General features: G+C 45.8%; 1 protein-coding gene across 1 annotated transcript in view; it reads right to left on the bottom strand.

The window, feature by feature from the left end:
- LOC119436273 (probable 4-coumarate--CoA ligase 1) overlaps positions 1 to 15,587 on the bottom strand; it is an 88,202-nt gene extending 72,615 nt beyond the window's left edge. The window contains exon 1 of the mRNA XM_037703073.2: positions 15,277 to 15,587. Coding sequence (XP_037559001.1) covers positions 15,277 to 15,471 — 195 coding nt within the window. The 5' untranslated portion in view covers positions 15,472 to 15,587. The remainder of the gene's footprint in view (positions 1 to 15,276) is intronic.
- Between the last annotated feature and the right edge of the window lie 4,447 nt (positions 15,588 to 20,034).

Raw genomic sequence — 20,034 nt, 5'->3', positions numbered from 1 at the left:
CGGCTCGCGCACGAAATTATTGAGATCTTCAACGTTAGCACGCATTCACGACGGATGTTTCACAGGTGAGTCGGAGGCTTGGCAGTCAGGGCTTGTACTTTGGTAAAGTAGAAAAATATTTAATTAGAAAAAAAAAGATAAGTAACCAACCTATAGAACGCCAGATGTCTGCATGCTGCTGTGTCCAAGCCCGCGTCACCTATATACGCTGAGTCGGAGCAGTAAGATCGACAAGTCTCGGCGTTATGACTACAGTAAAGAAAGAACGGCACTAAAATTGAGGGGGGGGGGGGGGGAAGAACACACAGCACTCCGTAGTGGGTCTACGGCGCTCAAGGTTCGTGGTTTGCGACGTTGGTCTTTTAGTGAACCGAAGAAGAGGTCAAGGTGGTGGCTGCTGCCATTAATTCGTTGGGCGATTTCTCGATGAGCCATTCCGACAAGTTTGAAGCTTATGCGGTTATTTCCGTGACATACAAATTGTATACAGATATACACTGCTGTCGCATGTCAAAATCGTTGACATCGAAGCGGCGTAGAGGCTCCTTGTTTTTCCGCCTGATCGTGTACAAGCAAGGTCCATTCAGGCAGGCTGCGAAGGCCAAGCCGAAATATGGTCTGTAACGAATTGCCAGTGATATCAACTTCTTTTGTGCAATTAGAATCACCGGAAAAATTTTCCTGAGCTCCGCATTCCTTTTCCTACGCCGCCGGCCGAATCGCCTACAGCCTGCCTGTAGGCGGGCCGTGCATTGAACAGCGCGAGTCACGTGGCCCATTTTTACGGTAAGAACTTCGAAGCGCAACGCGAGCCGGCTAATGGGTATTTTGCTTCGTTTGTCCGCACTTGCGCTCGATACATTTTAAGGACGCAGAGTTAGTTCAGGGCTTATTATTCATCACATCTACATATACAAGCGACCAAAGGGATGTTCCACGTGGCTGAATGGAATAAGACCAGTTTGCATTCACTTTACCAAAGCGTATCTAAATAACAGTTTCACAAAATACACCATTGAGCCGCTCTATCTGAGAAACACTGTTGATAGTCGTAATGGTTTACTCATATGTCTCTTGTGCCTTGTGGTGCTTGTAGTATGAAAAGACGGCCTCAACCAGCGCCAACTTATGCTGGACACATATCTAATGTATGTCGATGTACGCGATGCTTTCATAATTTTGGAGAACGCTGAATTGAAACGCCACACATGGTATGTACAATGTGAAAGTCTCTTGTTTTGCAGAACAGTACTGTCACGCCACCGTACCATGAGAGACGCGCAGAGAATTCCCTGAGCCACCATTGTGGACCTTGCAGAGCAACCAGAAGTTCTATTCAGCATTAAAAAATGTTGGTTCACAAGCTATGATGTGTTTGATCTTCTAGAAATGGGCCACAACACCACAGTACGTTGAGAGAAGCGCCGCAAATTTCGGCGACGATCGCATCGCGTACCTTTACCTTCATCGTCAGCTCGAAGATAGTAAATTATGTAGGATATTATGGCGCAAAAGCAACTTAGGTTATGATGCGCCACACGCAGGCGGGTGACATTTTATAGTAAGATAAAAGCGTTTGAAGCAATAAAAATTTTTACTTCAGAGTCTATTCAAAAACATGTTGCTTCTAAAAACTCAGAAACGTTATCAGGGGATACAAGTGCGTTTTCTGATGTGATCACGCAGGGATAAAGTGACGTTAGTCCTTTGTTATGCTCATGAAAGTATTTATGCTTTTTCTCCTCCAACGCAGGACTTGTTATTAAAATGTGGTTCACGGTAACAGTCTTTGAGTGGAACCTTCCTCTCTTTTACACTTTCATGGGCTGCCATTGATACAGAATTATCAGATTTTTTGTTTCCCGGGATATATACGTGACTAGGAACCCAACAGAGACGAATTATGGTCCTACCACGATTTCAAGCTTTGCGCAGAATCTTCGAACTGTAGCCCATGAGAGGTTCGCACTCTGGTTTTGTATGAATATCCTTTAGCATACTTAGCGAATCTGTGTACACGACCACCTTTTAAAGCGAAGCTTTGTACCTCTACCAGCCAAGGGTTCCGTCGTGTCCGTCGTTGTAAGCAAAAAACGATCCCGACGAACCGCTAACAATTGCAGGTATAGCAGTATAGCTTACTTGAATTCAGGCATTCAGAGTAAAACTAAGCACTCGTTTTCGCAAGAAAAACCACAAAGACAAGCTTCAAAGTGATGAGCCAACATGATGGATGATAAGGGCTGCGGGCAAACAACGGAAACAGGCTCGGCGCTGTCCGTAAGATTAGATTGCAGCTGTTGCAAAGCTTATGCAGCTGCTTGAAAGAGGGTTGACGTCATTCGAAACCCTTCCAGCCTAGTAACTGCTTCGGTTCATTTTCTAGACTACCCCACTATGGGGTAGTCTAGTAGTGTATATCACACCGATCATAAAGCAGTAGTGAACATTGTTGTGAAGTAAATAATAATAAAGGCCGTGGTTAAAGTTACGTTGTAGTGTGTGAAATATCAAGTGCGCCGCAGTCACCGTGAGGGTGGCGTAAAAAGCTTCGCTTTCTAACCACCTTCACAGGGTGGATTGGCGGGCATTTTTTTATAATTTTTATAATTTTATAATACTACTTTTTCCAAGAGCTATAAACTGGGCATACACTTCAGCTGTAGAAACCGAAATAGACTGTGACAATCTGAAACAACTGTCCCAGTGTGCGGACACAATCGTACTTCCAACATGTTCATCTAGAAGATGAACGAGCTCGCTTTTTATCAGTAAATTGTTGCTATGCATGCGGATAACGCGTCACGCTTTTCAAAGCCCTGACAAACACCCTGACCTACCCGAAGAAAATTGATAAAGGTGTTTTATTCCGCATTTTCGGGCATGCGTCCATGGTCTAATGGTTAGAGCATCGAGCTTTTGTTCTGGGCGAACCAGGTTCGAAACAAACCACCGGGCATGTAATTTATATAAATAATATAGTATGAAAATAATATTAAGACTAGATATCTTGTGCCACGATTTCCACTAGTTGCGGGAGCATGGTGTTTTGACGTCAATATGCACCTGCGCAGTCGGTAGAGATTAAATAAATGCCTCCAAACCACAGGACGAGGCTAAAAAAGCTTCTTTTAAAAAATTAGCAGGTAACTTAATGAAGGTAAAGTAGTATGTCAGAAATAATTTTACATTAGCACGAGCTTGCTGGTTAATCTCTTTTTTTCCAGATATAGTTATTCAACATACTTCCTTGATGGATATTAAAACAGCCATTACCCTTTACTCTTCAAGACCTGTTTGCTGGCATTTGGCGTTTTGCACTGCGACCATGAATTTTGCATTAACCCCACAAAGCTCGAATACGTTCCGGCATCAAAAAAAGTTAAAACAACTTGTTCGAACTTATTTCTGGCCAGGGAGAGTATATTGCTACGAATAAAACCGTGGAATGATAACTGAGTAAACAATTAGTAGGATAAAGACTTAATTAGCAATTGATTTGATGAACTATCCTCAACTGAACACTTTCTCTAGGATAACAAGAACGCTAGTATGGGCTCCACATTTGGTTTCCAGCCCTAATTCAAAGTTTTTAGGCATGAAATTCAGCGCATCAAAAAAGATATGCTGGGTTTTTCGGGGTTAAAATATTTTTTTCTGGAAAATTTGATGATGCGTGCTGTGTGCAATGTAAAAAGGTCACTTTCTATTAGTATTCATACTTCATAGGAGGTTTAACTGGAACTAAGGCATTTAAACACGCCTTTTTCTAAATAGAAGAAAAGTGGAAGCTCACAGCCATCCGAGCTAGGCAATTTAGCAGTCCTCTAACATTTTACTCATATTTGCCAGACATGCACAACTTCCTCAGTCATGAAAACTTGTTTGAGCTCAGGAGCTTGCAGAGCTCGACAGCTCGGCGCCAAACTTTTGGCGAGGAGAAGCGAAGTTTCCTCAAAATACCTTTCGCTGTACCAGACATGCCACGAAAGCAGTTGCTTCGTTTCAAAACATTGCGCTCATTCGCTTTAAACGATGTCGAAAGCGTAAAAAAATGTCTGAAAGTCGTTCACTGAAACTCTCCTTTCGATAAGAAGGAACCAAAATCCCACTATAACTCTAATCGTTACCAAACGCGTTCTTGTTCAAAACTGAAGCTCTTCCCGTTCATCGACACAGGAGTTTAAGGGGGCTAAAAAAACAAAACAAAACGTAGGCACGGAAGCCATGTTCATTTTCACAAATAATGTTTTACTTGGTTAAAAACCTGTTTACTTGAGCGCAGGCTATCTTTTCAAGAATTCAATTGATTACACTCAGAACTGACACCAGTCTGTAGCTTGACGCTTCAAACTGTCACCACTTTGATATATAGGCACAACTTTGGCCATTTTAAAGGCATCAGGATACACCCCACTCCCAACCAGTGATTAAATAAGTGCCATAAATGAGGACCTAGGATATTTATATTATACTTCGTTATTTTGACTGTAATTTTAAACAAACCAGCGTATTTGGCAGTTTTCAAGTTTGTAACCTTTTGTAATCTCAATTGTATTCCGTAATCTCAATTTCAAGCAATGCGCAACCGTTTGATGGGGGTTTCAGTGTGTATGAGGATTGATGTGCTTGAGAGATCTGTGCCACCAACAGATTGCGTATGCCTGCGAAGTGGTTATTAAATGTATATAGCATATTTACATCTGCTGCGTTGGGCAATATACGATCATACAGATTAAGCCCCCCCCCCCCCCTGGTTCCCCCCCCCCCCCCAAGACCAGTTTTAACAGTAGGCCATATTTGTTTTGGTATTTCCTTCAGCTTGTTGAATAAGTAAAGCGTAATATTCATTGTTGATTTTCCTCATCAAAGCGACAGCTTTGTTCCTGGAGCACTTGAATTGACTGATGTATAGCTCGTTGTTTTTCTTCTGCTTCCACTCATGATGCCAGCTATCTTTCTCTTTCACAACATCTAATATGGCACTCGTCATCCATGGACAGATTGGATTATGATATTTACAAGTTTTTGCTTCAACGCTTATATTCACAATGTTTTTAACCTGTTGTGTAAATTTGTTATACTGTTATACGTCATCATCATACGTACCAACACAATTAGTTTTTTTCACGTTGCTACGTAGTAGAACATAATTTATCCACGTGATTACCCCGCTTTGGGTAGGATTAGTAGCAATAGTTACATGTGGAGTAAAAAAATAAATAAATTAGCCGGCCCTTCAACTCCGGGAAGATGGTTAACCAGCGAAACTGAAAAGTGCGGCCCCAGTGTTTATCACTGGGTTAATGCCGAGGGCTCATTAAAGTATTTCTCAATTATGAGGTTACACACACGTTCGGATGCGATGGAGAGAACATCACTTTCGGTATGACCGCAGTCCGCCGTTGTCGCTTGCGTTCTATGTCTCGATTTTCCTCGGCGGCGTGGTTAGCAGCTTCGAAATTAAATTGCTTCAAAACTAAATCTATCTGTTACGTGAGACTATGAATAGCTCATACCCCCTTAAGCAATGGCTCATACCCCTGTAAACGCGGCCTCCCCATTACGACGACAGAAGAGAAAAATTCTACGCTGGAATGATGAGCGGCAACGCAACCAGCTGTGGAAGAAGACGACGACGACGAACGCGGGAGCAGTGGCACGAGTGCGTGCCGAGCATGAGCACGAGCGCAACTCGAGGGGCGCCAACGAGCCAGCTGCGAAAGAAGACGACGACGCTCGAGCCAAAGCTGATGACGATAGTTTTCTGTACACAGGTGATTTCGCCTAGACACAAAGCTTCGCTATAGAAACGGGCAAGTGGTCTGCTATCGGATCACAATATACACCAGCACAAACATCAATGTTTGTGCGTGGTCAATTATGGCACTCAATGAGTGATTGATTCCTTTAGGTGGATTTATCAAGTTACGAATACTAAACAATTTCAGAAGAAGTGTATAATCATTTCCTATGACGATCAATGGGGGTTTATAGCGCAAAGACCAGGGAAGGCCTAAGAGCACCAAAACATGGTACGTCTTAGTCAATGGTGTGGTCAATGTCAAAGGGTATATGTGACGCGGGTGTATAGAGGCCTAAAAACATTCGCTGTTAAATGCGTAAAATATACATATGAGTGAAATTATGGCAGCGATACACAGGGTGTGCAATGATAGGTTGGACGAAAATAAAGGATATGCTACGAAGAGGTTGATATACTCAAACGTGTCACTGTCAGTAGCACTACTGCCTCATCAGGGCCCTTCGAAAGTAAGGGCCTGGAGGCTTGTGCTATACAAAAGGTACCATCGCAACAGAGGATTTTCAAAAGAGGCCGCGCTATGAATTCTTTGGGCTGATATAGTAAGTGGATCTCATTGAAAAAAATTGAAACTGATTTCGTGTTGAATAACGGTTGCTTACCGATAACAATGCTGCACGAGGAGGGATATGTTGTCTGTAAGCTAGAGGAAAGTGTTTTTTTCCTTTCAACATCTCCTTCCCGGCACTCCAGTAAGATGTGGATGACGGTCCACCTATCACTACATTTACCAAAGATTGGAGGTTCATCACCAGTCAACAAGTAATTGTGTGTGCCGTACGTGTGTCCTATTCTCAACCGAGTATAGGATCTTGTGCGCGACGAAACTTTCCGGATATTTATTGGCTTTAAGCATTTCTTAATATAGTTGATGTGGGGTATGAAATACAGTTTGGAGTCAAGTATGACACCCTAAAATGTGTACTCTGTGTGCTGAGGTACGTATGCATTATCCATCGAGTTCAATATCAGCAGCTGGGAGCAGGCCTCTCGTCCTTGTAAAAAGGACACAGGATCTTTTCTGGGGCTTTCACTTAAGCCCATTTCAATTAGTCCATTTTGACACCCTATCCAGGCCAAGATGAACCTGTCGCTTGCCAATTGCGAGATTACACGATTTGAAACCTATTTGCCCATCCTCAACGCATACTGAATAAACTATGGTACACGGAATTGATGAGCGTAAAGAATTTATTTTTACCATAAAAAGAGTACAGCTTAGTATCCCACCATGCGGCACCTCAGTTTCCTGTAGAAATGGCCTGGAGACAGCATTTCCAATTCTGACACAAAATATGCCTGTTCACAATAAGCCTTCTATAATGTTAAGCTTATTTCCGCGAATACCCATCTCCGACAAATCTCGCAATATCCCGCAGCGCCACGTCGCGTCGTACGCCTTTTCCATATGGAGGAATATGGACAAGAAGTACTGCTTGTGAATGAAAGCATCACGGAGGAGGAGGAAAGACATTTACTGAAAAAAAAAGAACACGGATGTTTGGCTCTATGCGTAGAGATGGTCGGTTGTAGAATGACCTTCCCGGAAACCACAGTGATAAGGGTCAAGCATTTTGTTAGATTCGAAGAAATTTAACATATGTCGATTTATCATCTTCTCGAATAGCTTGCAAAGACAGCTTGTAAGCGCTATCGGATGGTAACTATTCACTGAAGATGGGTATTTACCTCGTTTCAATATGGGAACTACAATAGCCCCTCTCCATGTTCAAGGCAGATATCCGGAAGCCCAAATAATGGTAAAAAGCGCAAGTAGTACTATTTGTGTGTCTTTGTGCAAGTTCTTGATCATTTTATATACGATCTTGTCAGCTCTGGGTGCAGAGTTCTGACATGCGTTTAATGAGGCTCTCAGCTCGGCAACGCTGAAAGGACGGTTATAAGGTTCTTTCGGCCTGCACTTCCGATCCAGTGTCTTACATTCCGCTATTTCTTTATATTTAAGGAATGATATAGAATAATGAAATGATGCTAGAGATGCACTCAAAGTGCTCCCCCAAGGGCGTCTGCCTGCTCTTTCAAGGTAGTCCCTTGATCATCGACCAGAGGTAATGGCTGCGTCGGCTGCCAATTAAGCCTTCTAAGCCAATTCCAAACTTTTGCCTCCTGTGTGTAGGAATTTATGCTTGAGAGAAATCTCTCCCAGCTCGTTCTCCTAGCCGGTCGTCTCGTCCACCATCTCTGCGATTTGATGCGTTTACATTCGAGATTTCCTGCAGTTGGCGATAGACGCAATATGCCCCATGCCTTGCTTCTTTCGTACCTGTATGCACTCAATTCACCATGGAACGCGTCGTTTACATGAACGATCATTTGCTTGAAGAATGCCCCTATTCTGCTGCGTCGATAATAAAAGCTGGAAAATGCCGTACTGCGTCATCAATAGTAACATCATACATAAAATCTCGTGTTAATTAAATTGATTCATTAAACTGCTTCCAGTCGGCCGTTCCCAGCTTCTATCGATGCATATGTGGTGAACAGTCCTGTTGCTCTACTAAGTTAAGTATTATGGGGAAATGATCACTTCCTAGAATTTTTGATTACCTCCCATTCCAGGCCAGTAATTAGTGAGGCAGAGCTAATGGCCAGATCAATGGATGAGTACGAGTTATGCGTGAAGGTAAAATATGTAGGTTCTTTTTTATTAAAAGGCATGAACCAGAGCTTAAAGGAAATTATCAACGAGTCGCCCTCTGGTGTCACATCGGGCATTTCCCTAGAGACCTGTGGGCATTGAAATCACCTATATACGATCAAGTAGCGTTCAGGAAACTGACCCACTAGGCAATAGAAATAATTTTTTAGTTGTTGATTAAGTGGCAGGTATAAAGCTAAGAACGTAACTGATTTGTTGAATAAGACTGCTTGTGCTGCGACTGCCTCAGGAGGCGCCCGAAGTTCAAAAGAGTGACATGCTACACGCTAATCAACTAAGATAGCTACACCACCAGATGAGGCGTTAGCATCGTCATGATCTTTTCGAAAAATCGTGTATTGTCGGAGAAAGTTTGTACGTGTAGGCTTCAAGTAGGTATATTGAACACACATCACCTTTGAATTGTATTTTTGGAGGAGTTCTCTGATATCGTCTAGGTTATTAATAGAGAAGTGTTAATGCTGTGTGTTGAAGAAACTAAAATTAGCTCAAGGGGCCCTTTCCAGGCGCCATAGAATTGCGCCGGTCCTTAGGCGCTGGTTGCGCCGTCTGACTGGGTGTTATGTCCATCGCCTCTTGCAAGCAGTGTATTTGACGAGAAGGCCTCGTCTCGGAGGACGAGACACTTGGGGCTCCCAACCTGGAGGTCGATGGCCCCTTCTTCTGGGGTGGCGGAGCAGCGCTGGTAGGGTGGCTACGCTGGCTGCAGCCGCCGAGGGGGCGGATGGCGTCACCACCTGTTCACTGTGTGTGTGCCGCACAGCTGCAGGGGCCGTCGCGGCGCTTCCCACTGACGTGCGACTTTGGCAGGTATATTCAGCGATATATTTTCCTTCCCTTCGATTGGCAGTATTCCTTTTTCTTTTTTTTTTATGATGGGCAGGACCACGATTATGCGGCATGCTCCCCATCACAGTTCACACAGCGGAGATAGTTTTCACAATTCTCAGAGAAGTGTTCGCGAGCACTGCATTTTTCACAAGTTTGGCGGCCTCGGTAGTTCTGTGAACTGTGGCCGAATCGCTGGCACGTAAGCTATCGCAGAGGATTTGGGACATACTGCCCGACTCGGATCTTGACATACCCGGCCTCGATTGTCTCGGGCAACACTTGAGCCGAAGGTGAGAATAAGGTGCTTTGCATTGATTTCTTTCCCGTCGCGCCTCATCTTAATTCATTTCAGATTGATTACATTTTGCTCTTTTCAACCTTCCAAAAGTTCGGTGCCGGTCAGCTCCATGAGATCCTCATCGGAAATAACGCCGTGGATGGTGTTGATAGTTCTGTGTGGGGTCACGGTAACGGGGATGTCTCCATAGAGACATGGTTCCGGAGCTTTTCATACTGCTTCTTATCATGCAGTTCCAAGAGAAGGTCACCACTAGCTAGCTTCATAGCTTTGTAACCTGGTCCTATAGCATCACTTAGAAATTTCGCAACAAGGAAAGGTGAACTGACTATCCCGCTTTTTTATGCTTTTTCAGAATGCATCACATGCTACCTTGGAAAGTTTTCTTGTTGGTGGCCAAAAAACTGAAATACTTCGGTGCGCCCTCATTTCTGACGACGATCAGGAAGTTTCGGACAAGAACTATTCATAAGGAACTTTCCGTTTTCGTCAGCAACGCCAGCCACCCACCATGAAGCCAAACAAGGGGACGCCGCAGAATGTGTAAAACAGGTCCTGCAAACGCCAGCTGTACGTCATTGCTATAACCAAATATGGTATACGCAAGGTTGGCTACCCATACAAGGCTAACCCCCGCTGCCTGGAAAATCAGAAGTAAAAGGAAGAGAGGAGAATACAGGAAATATTGGAAGTGAAACAGAAAGACGATTATTGGAGAGGAGGATATGAAAAGGCAACCACTAATTTCCCCCGGGTGGGTCAGTACGGGGGTGCCGTCTACGTGAAGCCGAGGCCTAAGGGATGTGTTGCCTCCGCCGAGGGGCCATAAAGGTCCAAGCACTCAGCATTGGCTCAACCCCCAGGATACCCTTTTCCCCGGACATGACTAAGCCGCGCACGGCTACATGCAGGTGGTTCCAACTCCCATGTGCTCGGGTCCACGGTGTCGCAACACACCAAACGCCTGCTGCAGCAAACTCTCCTGCGGGGTAGTCATTTTCTATATTACCTGACAAATCTATATTAAGGTCGCCAAGAACTAAAATGCGGCCGTGGTGCACATGTTGTAGGTTCATTAGCCTCAGTTCAAATGTTTAAAGAAAATGTGATGTCACTGAGTCAGGCGGGTGTTACACGACCCCCACAGTTGGTCTGTTTACAATTTTCACAAAAAGAGCTTCCATTCCATCATCACATAAGCATGCAAGCGAGAAAAGCTCAAATTTGATGCCATTTTTCAAGAATAGACTAACACCACCACCTCGCGTGGATGATTGTCATGGCCACAAATCCAAGTTACAGTACTGAACAAAAAGCTTTGATATTTTGCATTTCGGCACTGCGAGCTAAACTACTAAGAAGGTTGGTGCTGCGTAATGACATACCGCTAACCTAGGGCAATAGTCTTTTGAACATGCACGGCCATCATACTTTATTCACACCGCATAAATAGCCCATCCACCGTGTACATAATTTTCGTATTCCAAGAATGTATCACATGGAAACTGTAATATCAACAAGTACTGAAAATACGTGCGCGCTGGTGAGGTAAACTTGAAGGTTGGGTGGGGGGGGGGGGGTTACTCGAGCAAAAGGTTTGGCATGTTACTATGGGTTTAATATATCATAATAGATCGAAGGGCGAGAGAACAAGAACGCAGACCCATCTACTCGCACAAAAACTCGGAGACGGGCAGCAGTGAGCACCAAATTATGTACATGGTGGATGGGCCATGCGGTGTGAATGAAGTACGTTGACAATGTGTGTTCAAGAGACGATTGCCCTAGGCTAACGGTCTGGCATAGCGCAGGTCCAACATTGTGAATAGTTGAGCACACAGTACCCAAAAGAAAAATACCGTATCTTTTATTTAGTTTGCAAATAGTAATACAAGCACAGCGCAAAAGACGTGGACAAGACAGAAAGGCACACACGGCGCTGACTTTAACATTCCAAGCCCAAGCCTCTGTCTACCCTTGTAAACTTAAATCCTTGAATATGAACTGTTTAATTGTTTCTTAACCAAGTCGCTGTAATGGCCACTGCATCGAAATAACATTTTTTTTTTGTCCCGTAAGAAAACGAACTAGGAGATCTAGATTCGTGCTAATACTTCTTCCGAATACTTCTTTGCCTGCTTCCTGTAGAATAAACCAGAAGTACGCGCAAGCTACGGCGATGCCGAACAGAAAGCGTAGGATTGGCGGAAACAAAACGTTGGCCCCATCTCTGATTGTTTGAGCGAAACTACAGGTGCTATTTGGCAGCTATGGGCGAAACACGGTGAGCGCCTCGATTCGCCGGTAAACTGACAGGCGGTTCCATTCTGGCTAATTCAACACTTTCTGTTATACACACATACATACATACATACATACATACATACACACACACACACACACATATATATATATATATATATATATATATATATATATATATATATATATATATATATATATATATAGGCACCATAAGGTATAGGCTTAGCGTCTCCTGAATGGTTCATTCAGCTGATTAAACCATTCCGTGCTATTTGCATCGCGCGTCAGTAGGCTAACAATAAAAGCGGAAGACCCATGCGATTTCTCGAATTTCAATGCGGTGACCTTCGACATGAAAGAAAGAATGTAAATGCAGTTATAATACACTCCAAACCGGGCTGATTGCGTCCAGCAAATTTTCACAGCTGCAAACGCGAACGTTGCATTTGTAAAGTTCTTTGAAAAATTGCTGGCTTTCCCGTAATCAAGAGTAGATGTAAGCATGAAATGGCTATCATATGGCGTATTTTGCTGCCTGTGGTGTCGCCGCCTTCAACCATTTTTCTTTGCCAACCACTTTTCTAACCGCGCTGCACTTTCAACAGTGCAGCGCGGTCAGCGTCTGTCGCTACTTTTTCTTGTCGCGGACCGCTCACGACTCACGGACCGCTGGCGTTCAAAAGAGCACAGGCAACCGTGCATCAGTGCCAAAAGATGGCAACCAAGTGTATGGTAGCCTATATCAACCTTTTGAACGTCGCTATTGAAAATGACAAATAAAACTTCAGCGTACTAAAAGTTACATCTTGAGTGATATCGTGAACAAACATTAGGAAGAAATCGGAAGCAATGACTTTTTTGTAACTTGTTTGGGCAGTAAATAGCGTATGTAATGCGGTCCTGTACAAAGGGTTGGAGGATAGAGACCGCATTTTCTTAACTTTTGACTAGTTGCCCGGATGATCTCGTTTTCTTCTCGCAACGATGCCCGGATGTTTTCGTTTGCGTGCCCGGATAACGGCTTTGGCTTTTGGCTCAAGGTCACTTGAGGGTCGCCAACAACGGGAGCTAAAAGCAGTTCATGCTTCATACGGGCCGCAAAGCACGAACTAGAAAACCGATTCTGAGTGTGTGTGTGTGTGTGTGTGTGTGAGAGAGAGAGAGAGAGAGAGAGAGAGAGAGAGAGACAGAGCACAAGGGAAGAAACGGCAGCATCTGAGAAACGAAACCCATGGGGTGAATTCTTGTTACGTTACGTGAGACACTGACAAACACTGACAGACACTGACACTGAAAGACCTACGCTTCACGTATATAGGTCTTTCCAGAAAACGTCACCCTGCAGACACACCGCCATCGTGCAAAAGGGATTCATGAGCGTGCGTTAGAATGCACAAGAAAAGGGGCGACAATGGCGTTCTGCAAGTGCTCTCAACGAACCCAAGGACATGTGTTCTACAAGCTAAATGAACGACGGAAAGGTTCCACTGTCGCACACACGGCGAACACTCCGAAGAGCGAGCTCGCAACCGAGCGCCTGTTACAGCCCCTTCGATACACCGCCACCAACCCTCGGAAGACAAGCAGCGTGAACGGCAGAAGAGAGAGAGAGAGAGAGAGATTGAAAAAAAAAATTCTGCTCTTGTTTTTTCCTCCAGTCAATTCGATCTGCCGGCACCTGGAACAGATGCTTAGTTAACAAGGCCAGGCTTGTCCAAGAAAACCGGTGTGCGTATACACACACGAGACGAGAATAGGGTCCCGCCGCCCCGCTTACATTCAGCGCACGTGCGTGAAACCTTAGAAATTGAATGGCGGGCGCATTTGCGGGAGCGGGTCGATCGCAGCTCGTCAGGCCGCCCGATTGTTCCGCGCGCGCATTAGCAATTTCCCACCGGCGCGCCATACACCCCCGGGAAACGGTGATAAATGCGCCGGCCAAGCCCAGCTCGGGAGCTCGCGAAGAATCGTGGCGCAGCGTGGAAGAGAGCGTTTTCCTTCCGGCCTGGCGCACCTTTCGCGTTGTGTTCGCGTAAGGGCGACTTCATTACGCGAGCGCTCGCAGATGAAGCAGCACTGCTTGCTGGAGCGCGCTACGAGGAAGACGATCGCACTTCCGCAACAAGAAAACGAATCGCGGCGGCGGCACCACTTCTCAGCCTGATGAAATAAATAAATAAATAAATAAATAAATAAATAAATAAATAAATAAATAAATAAATAAATAAATAAATAAAAATAAAAGTCTGCGCTCGGAGCCCACAATAGAATTTAGTTGTGTATATACTTGCATACGCGTGGAACCTTCGAAATGTCCATTTCGTACAGAGCCATATTGCGCTCCCATTGAACGGGCTGGTTCGTGCGACTGAAATTTAACGCGCGCCCCCGAGTAAGAATATAAATATATGCAATCAATGAACTTGGAACGGTAGCTACAGAAAATAATGCAATGCGAAGGAACGGGCACTTACATCGAGACACGCGCACTACTGTGACGCAGGATTAGATTTAGAGAAATCATATGCAGCATGACACACTGCACAACGGCTGACAGCGCTGCGTGCGCAGTTTTTGGTCTCTCGCGGTGTGAGTGTGGCAGCTAGAAATCAAAGTGTGAGCTGTGCAGAAATAAAAGGATTTAACAAAGCTCTAGCCTTTACTATGCTACCAGCGATGGCAGGTACTACCTGCTGCCCATGCGTAGTTACTCGGCGCCGAGAACAAAGAGGCAGAACGTGGCTGAAGTAATGACGGTATACGCTCCAGTATTCCAATTCTGGGCATCATTACCAGACCGTAAGTAATTTCAGCATTTTCGCTGTGCCTGTGCTCCGAAAAGTTCTGTATAATGTCCAGGCGGAAAAAAAACATTCTTCACGCATTCGTTACTTGCTGTGACACCGGTGCTATTCATCCTCTGGCACTTAAATTCTAGGTAGTGGCATTTAGAGTCCCCTTACGCCACGATCATCACATATGGCAATTTCAGGCAAGTACGCGTGATAGGTGCTCGATGTTTCATTTCGGCGTGACAGTACGACACTATACAACCACAAGCGCGTACTTCTAGCGCGTTAACGGTCGTGCTTTAGACCGCAGTGACGCAATCCACGAGTGACAAAGCTCAAAGTAGCCTCCTTTTCAAAAGAAATATGGTAGTTCGGGGCGAGTTGGGTTGACGTTAATTATGGAAACTCAACGGAGAACGGACGTTACACAGGATTGGAGAATTACACTGGATGCGTTCTGCGTATTTCTCCGGCTGTTGCTACGCCATAGAGTTCTTAGAGCGCGCTCTCTTATAGTACTCAAATGGATATGTGAACTGGGGCGTTATGCTTGAGCACGCATTACTTGCGTTCGAATTTCACATACCATGGCAATGCGATCCTTGTACTTCCTGCAGCATCCTCTGAAGAAAGTGCCGAGGTCTACGTCCGGAATGTACATGTCCTGAACGGACGACCTCACAACGCCGTCTTCGATGACGGCTGCCATTGTGTCCATGGTGGTGGTGGTAGCACCTTCTGCTCGGAGGGCCTGACTTGTGTCTCCGCGCGGGACCGGCATGTCTTGGGCTTTCTTTCCTGCGAGTGACGCAGAATCAACAATGAGAAAACCTGGTTTAGGGCGGAAGCAGCGGCCACAGCGCCTCGATTAAGCAGCCACGGTGGACAGCTAAGTGAGTTCCGTCACGCAAGAACCATTGTGTAAGCAGGCGACAAAACACAAATACAGGAGTGCGCATTCGAGCAGTCAAGGACTGACCATATCTTACGGCACGAAAGCAAATAAAAAAACAAAATAAAGCATACGCCGCAACTATCATCAAAATACGGCTCTGATATCTTTATTACCTTTAGACTTACAGCTTTGCTGACGACTTTAGTTCTTCTTTCTGGGGTTTTACGTGCCAAAACCAGTTCTGATTATGAGGCACGCCGTAGTGGAGGGCTCCGGATCAATTTCGACCACCTGGGGTTCTTTAACGTGCACTACAACGCAAGCACACGGGCGTTTTTGCATTTCGCCTCCATCGAAATGCGGCCGCCGGGGCCGGGATTCGATCCCGCGACCTCGGGCTCAGCAGCGCAACGCCTTAGCTGACTGAGCCACCCCGGCGGGTGACGACTTTAGTTCGTGCTAAAAAGGACGTCGGCTAATCATGGAAACAAAAAAAAAAAAGAAAAAGAAAGGAGCAGAAAAATGGGAGGGCGCGGCTAGAGCTACTTACCAAGCTTTAGTGTCATCTTTCGGATTCAATCTGCGATGGCTATAATATCAAAACCTCAGTGAATCTCGCACCTTCTATCCCTGTATGGCGACCAGGGCTGTTTGGGTGCAGATTGCTTGCTTCGACTGTCGAAGCGTCAGCGCTTGTGGCATGTTTCCTCTCTTTTTGGGTCATTACGAAAGTGTGGACGCGCATATATGGTGCATATACAGCGCAGCGCTGTCCCTTTCAAGCGTGCATTCCACCCTTCATAGCAAAGTTTCCCTAGCCGAACCAAGTTTCTATGGATTCTCTTTTGTGCAATAGTCATGTGTCCTAACCTAGCGATTACAGTACTGCGATATGCATAAGCAACGTAAAAAAGGAAAAGAAGAAAACATGTTTTTTGCTAGTTATTATCCTCAAACGGACGGATGTCTTCCCACGTGCTTAGCACGGTCGCAATGACGCAGTGACAGCGACCGCAGTTGTCACTCTACCTATGTTCGCATAAGCATAAAACGGAAATTGTTGTTTATCAGCCTTAGCTCTAGTGGCTGATGGAGGCTTTTGTTTAATTTTTTTAATACAGAGGGAGAGATATTCCCCCGCAGGAAAAAGCGTCAGAACACAAATGACAGAATGAGTATGACATCACGTGATGAAAAGGACATCCGACATCGCATTATGTTTGGTCTGAACAGCTGCGAAGCGCAAAAATGCTGCTGTAACGGCCGTCAGAAATGGCTTGACTTTGTATGTTTCATAATTGACGCCATAACTATGAAATCGCGAGTTGCAAATCGCACTGCAACTATTGTCACCGACCTATTCTTCGAACAAATGAGCGCGCTTGTTCAGTCATACAGATTGGACGATGGCATGGATGGTGCGGCCATAGAAGGTCAACTGCGGTTGTCGCTGCTCTAAGGCATTGCGGGGTGTTATGTGCGTAAGCTGCAGCGAATAAGAGGTGCTGCTTACATCGTTCTGATGCAAGAAGCTGAAACGCGCTTTTACTGCGTTAGCCGTTATATGAACACTCCAGGCGCCTTTCTGCGTCGACGTCGCCGTGAGGTTCCGTATAAAGTCCAAAGCCCAGACCACACGTACACTTGCAGACGCGCGTAAGCTCGCGTCTACGCGCCTTGCGCCTGCCGCGCCTAGCGAGTAATGGCGGTTTGCATCCACAAATACGCGCGACAGCGCGCGCCCACTGGCCTCACTCGTTGACGCCTTTGCAGACGCCACTTCGTACTTCGTGGTTGACAGTGTTTCAATATGCTTCAATATTCATAAACGTAATTGTTATATTTTTAGAACTGTTAGATCAGCACAAAAAGTGAAGAAGCACTTTCTTGCATGGTATAAATCTGCTTAACTGAGAGTTGAATGTACCGCGCCGTCGCTGCTTAGCCAGGCGCGCCGGCGCGAGGCAGCCCAGGTGCGTCATAACTGAGAGCAGCTGATCATCGAGATCGCGCCGCGTTTCGACGCGTACGAGCCGTGCCGCACCGTCTGCGCATGCGTGGGCGCGCGGACGCGAGCTTGCGCGCGTTTGCAAGTGTACGTGTGGTCTGGGCTTAAGGACGATAACATCGTCCCCGCGCGCCCTACGCTGTATGTAAGAGTAGACAGTTTTAGTTACACGTACGTAGAGACTTCACGTACGCAAACGTGAACAGTCTATGTACCTTACGTGCACGCCATCTGAAATGCTTTTAGCTACACGTACGCGACGCACCACGTAGCTACATCTATCGGGAAATATGAACACTGCGGTAGACCATTCAATTCAAGATGAATATTTCAGCCAAGCCAGTGATGTGCATTGATGCGTGCCGGTCATCGTCTCCGCAATGCCCGGAAGTGTGTTGTGCAAGCGTTATCTGCTGTCATCGTTGACATGGAATGAAATAGATGACCAGTCATCCTGTCGCCGTGTTTCCATGCAAGCCATCTGCGCGTGCTCAGCACGCTATCGCTTGTTCGTGGTCTCGCGAAACTCCCGCGCGAATCTGTCTACGTGCGCAAGAAACGCCCGCAAAAAATCGAATCTCACGTACGTCCGTGAGACCAACGCGCGGCCGCTACGTTCTGCGCATGCGCACTGCTTACACGTAGAAGCTCTATGTACGCAAAGCCTCTACGTGCGTGTAACTGAAACTGTCTAGTGAAAGCGTGCGAGGGGAGCCGACGATCGCGGCTCGATCTCGCCACTGCGAGAGGGAGGAAAGCGGGCACGAAGCGCGCCGTCTTCCGTCACGCGCGAGGCACCCAACGTTGCGAGGCATCGGGGGGAAGGGAGGGAGTGGGGGGCGGCATTCTACTGCGGCTGCAACTGCGTATGTGGCGGCTGCGCGCAGTGGCGCGGCCGTTTCTCGAGAGCGATCTCCGTTGGGGGCAGAGTCTAGGTGCGTCGGTGGCTCGTAGCTTTGTTATGCTGTGTGTTCTCGGCGCTCAGTTTGTGTTGAAGCGATAGAGAACACGAAGGTCACTTCGCGTGCTGCTGTAGCCGCGTTTCCTCGCGCCAGCGTTTTGGCAGCGAGTGTCCGCGGTCATCGAGTGTGATGTGTTCATGTTTGCTGTGCGCGCTGACACCATGCTTGATAATTTAGTTAGCCAGCGAATGTTTACAAGTTGATACGGCCGATAAATGTATTGTCCTTAATTCGTATGGCTCTCTGCTAATTTGCTATCGCAATCAATGCTTTGCATTTCGGGCGAAACTGCGACTTTTTTGCGAAAGGGGTCACGTTGGTCATTCATTGAGTGGGGAAAGTACCCAATGCACAGATTCGAGAAGATAAATCCCAACAAAGTGCTTATAAAGAAATAAGGGTAGGACTCAAGCAGTATTTGCTATTTGATGTGTCTCGGATGGTGGCAATGATGATAATTATGATGAAAGAGGCTGATGGTGCCTCCGTGGCATGCGACGGGTTGTTTCAGGGCGGCAATGTCGCGGTGGATCGAGGGTAGGTATGGCCGTGGTGGTAGTCTAGGTAGATCCGGAGATTCAGGGTACCCGGAGTGCCACTCGTGCGAGGAGGCGGGTTTGCCCTTAAGTTGCTTAAGTTGCCTTGTATGTCCTCATGATCTGAGATTCAGGCGATTTCTACAAGAGAGTCTAGGTCACGTTGTTTCTTGAGCGATGACATGTGGAAATGAGTTATAGATAATACACCGGCAAACAGCGGTAGAGTCATTGAATAGAATGGGGACAGATGGAATAGTGCCTGAGGGAGCATGGAGGATGGCCACTGAAATTACGTCTAATTCTGCCATGAACTACAACAACAACACCAACAAAAAACTTCACCTTTAAGAGCTTCAACTATCATAACAAATAAAGGGGGACTAATCAAAGGAATGTCTTACAATACTGAAAGCTAGCTAATGGGACTATGGTTCTTCAATTCTTTAACATCTGCCTTCTTACGGATTAGTATAAAGTTGGCAATCTTCCAGCTGTCTGGTACACTTGAGGTCGTGAGGCATTGCATATAAAGGGCCACAAGCTTTTCAAGCACAATATCTCCTCCATCTTTGATTAAATCGACTGTTGTGCCATCTTCTCCTGCCGCTTGTCTGCGGGACATGCATTGCAAGGCCCTTCTAACTTCATTGATAGTTGTAGAATGAACCTCTGTATCCTGTTGAACAATACTTCCAATGATGGTTGCGTGGGTGCTCTGGATACTGTAAATCAAATAAAGCGTTATGCAGGAGACGCAATCTCTCCAGTGATATTCACGGCATGCTTAGAAGAAGTATTCAAGGACTGGGAAGGCTTAGGAGTGAGGATCAACATCGATTGCCTCAACAATCTTCGGTTTGTAGAAGACAATGTCCTGTTCAGCAACACTGGGGATGAATTCCAACAAATTATTAAGGACCTTAACCAAGAACGCTTTAGA

The sequence above is a fragment of the Dermacentor silvarum genome, chromosome 1 (genome assembly GCF_013339745.2).
Source record: "Dermacentor silvarum isolate Dsil-2018 chromosome 1, BIME_Dsil_1.4, whole genome shotgun sequence".
In the NCBI taxonomy this organism is placed as follows: domain Eukaryota; kingdom Metazoa; phylum Arthropoda; class Arachnida; order Ixodida; family Ixodidae; genus Dermacentor; species Dermacentor silvarum.
This window is presented reverse-complemented; position numbering and strand designations above follow the sequence as displayed.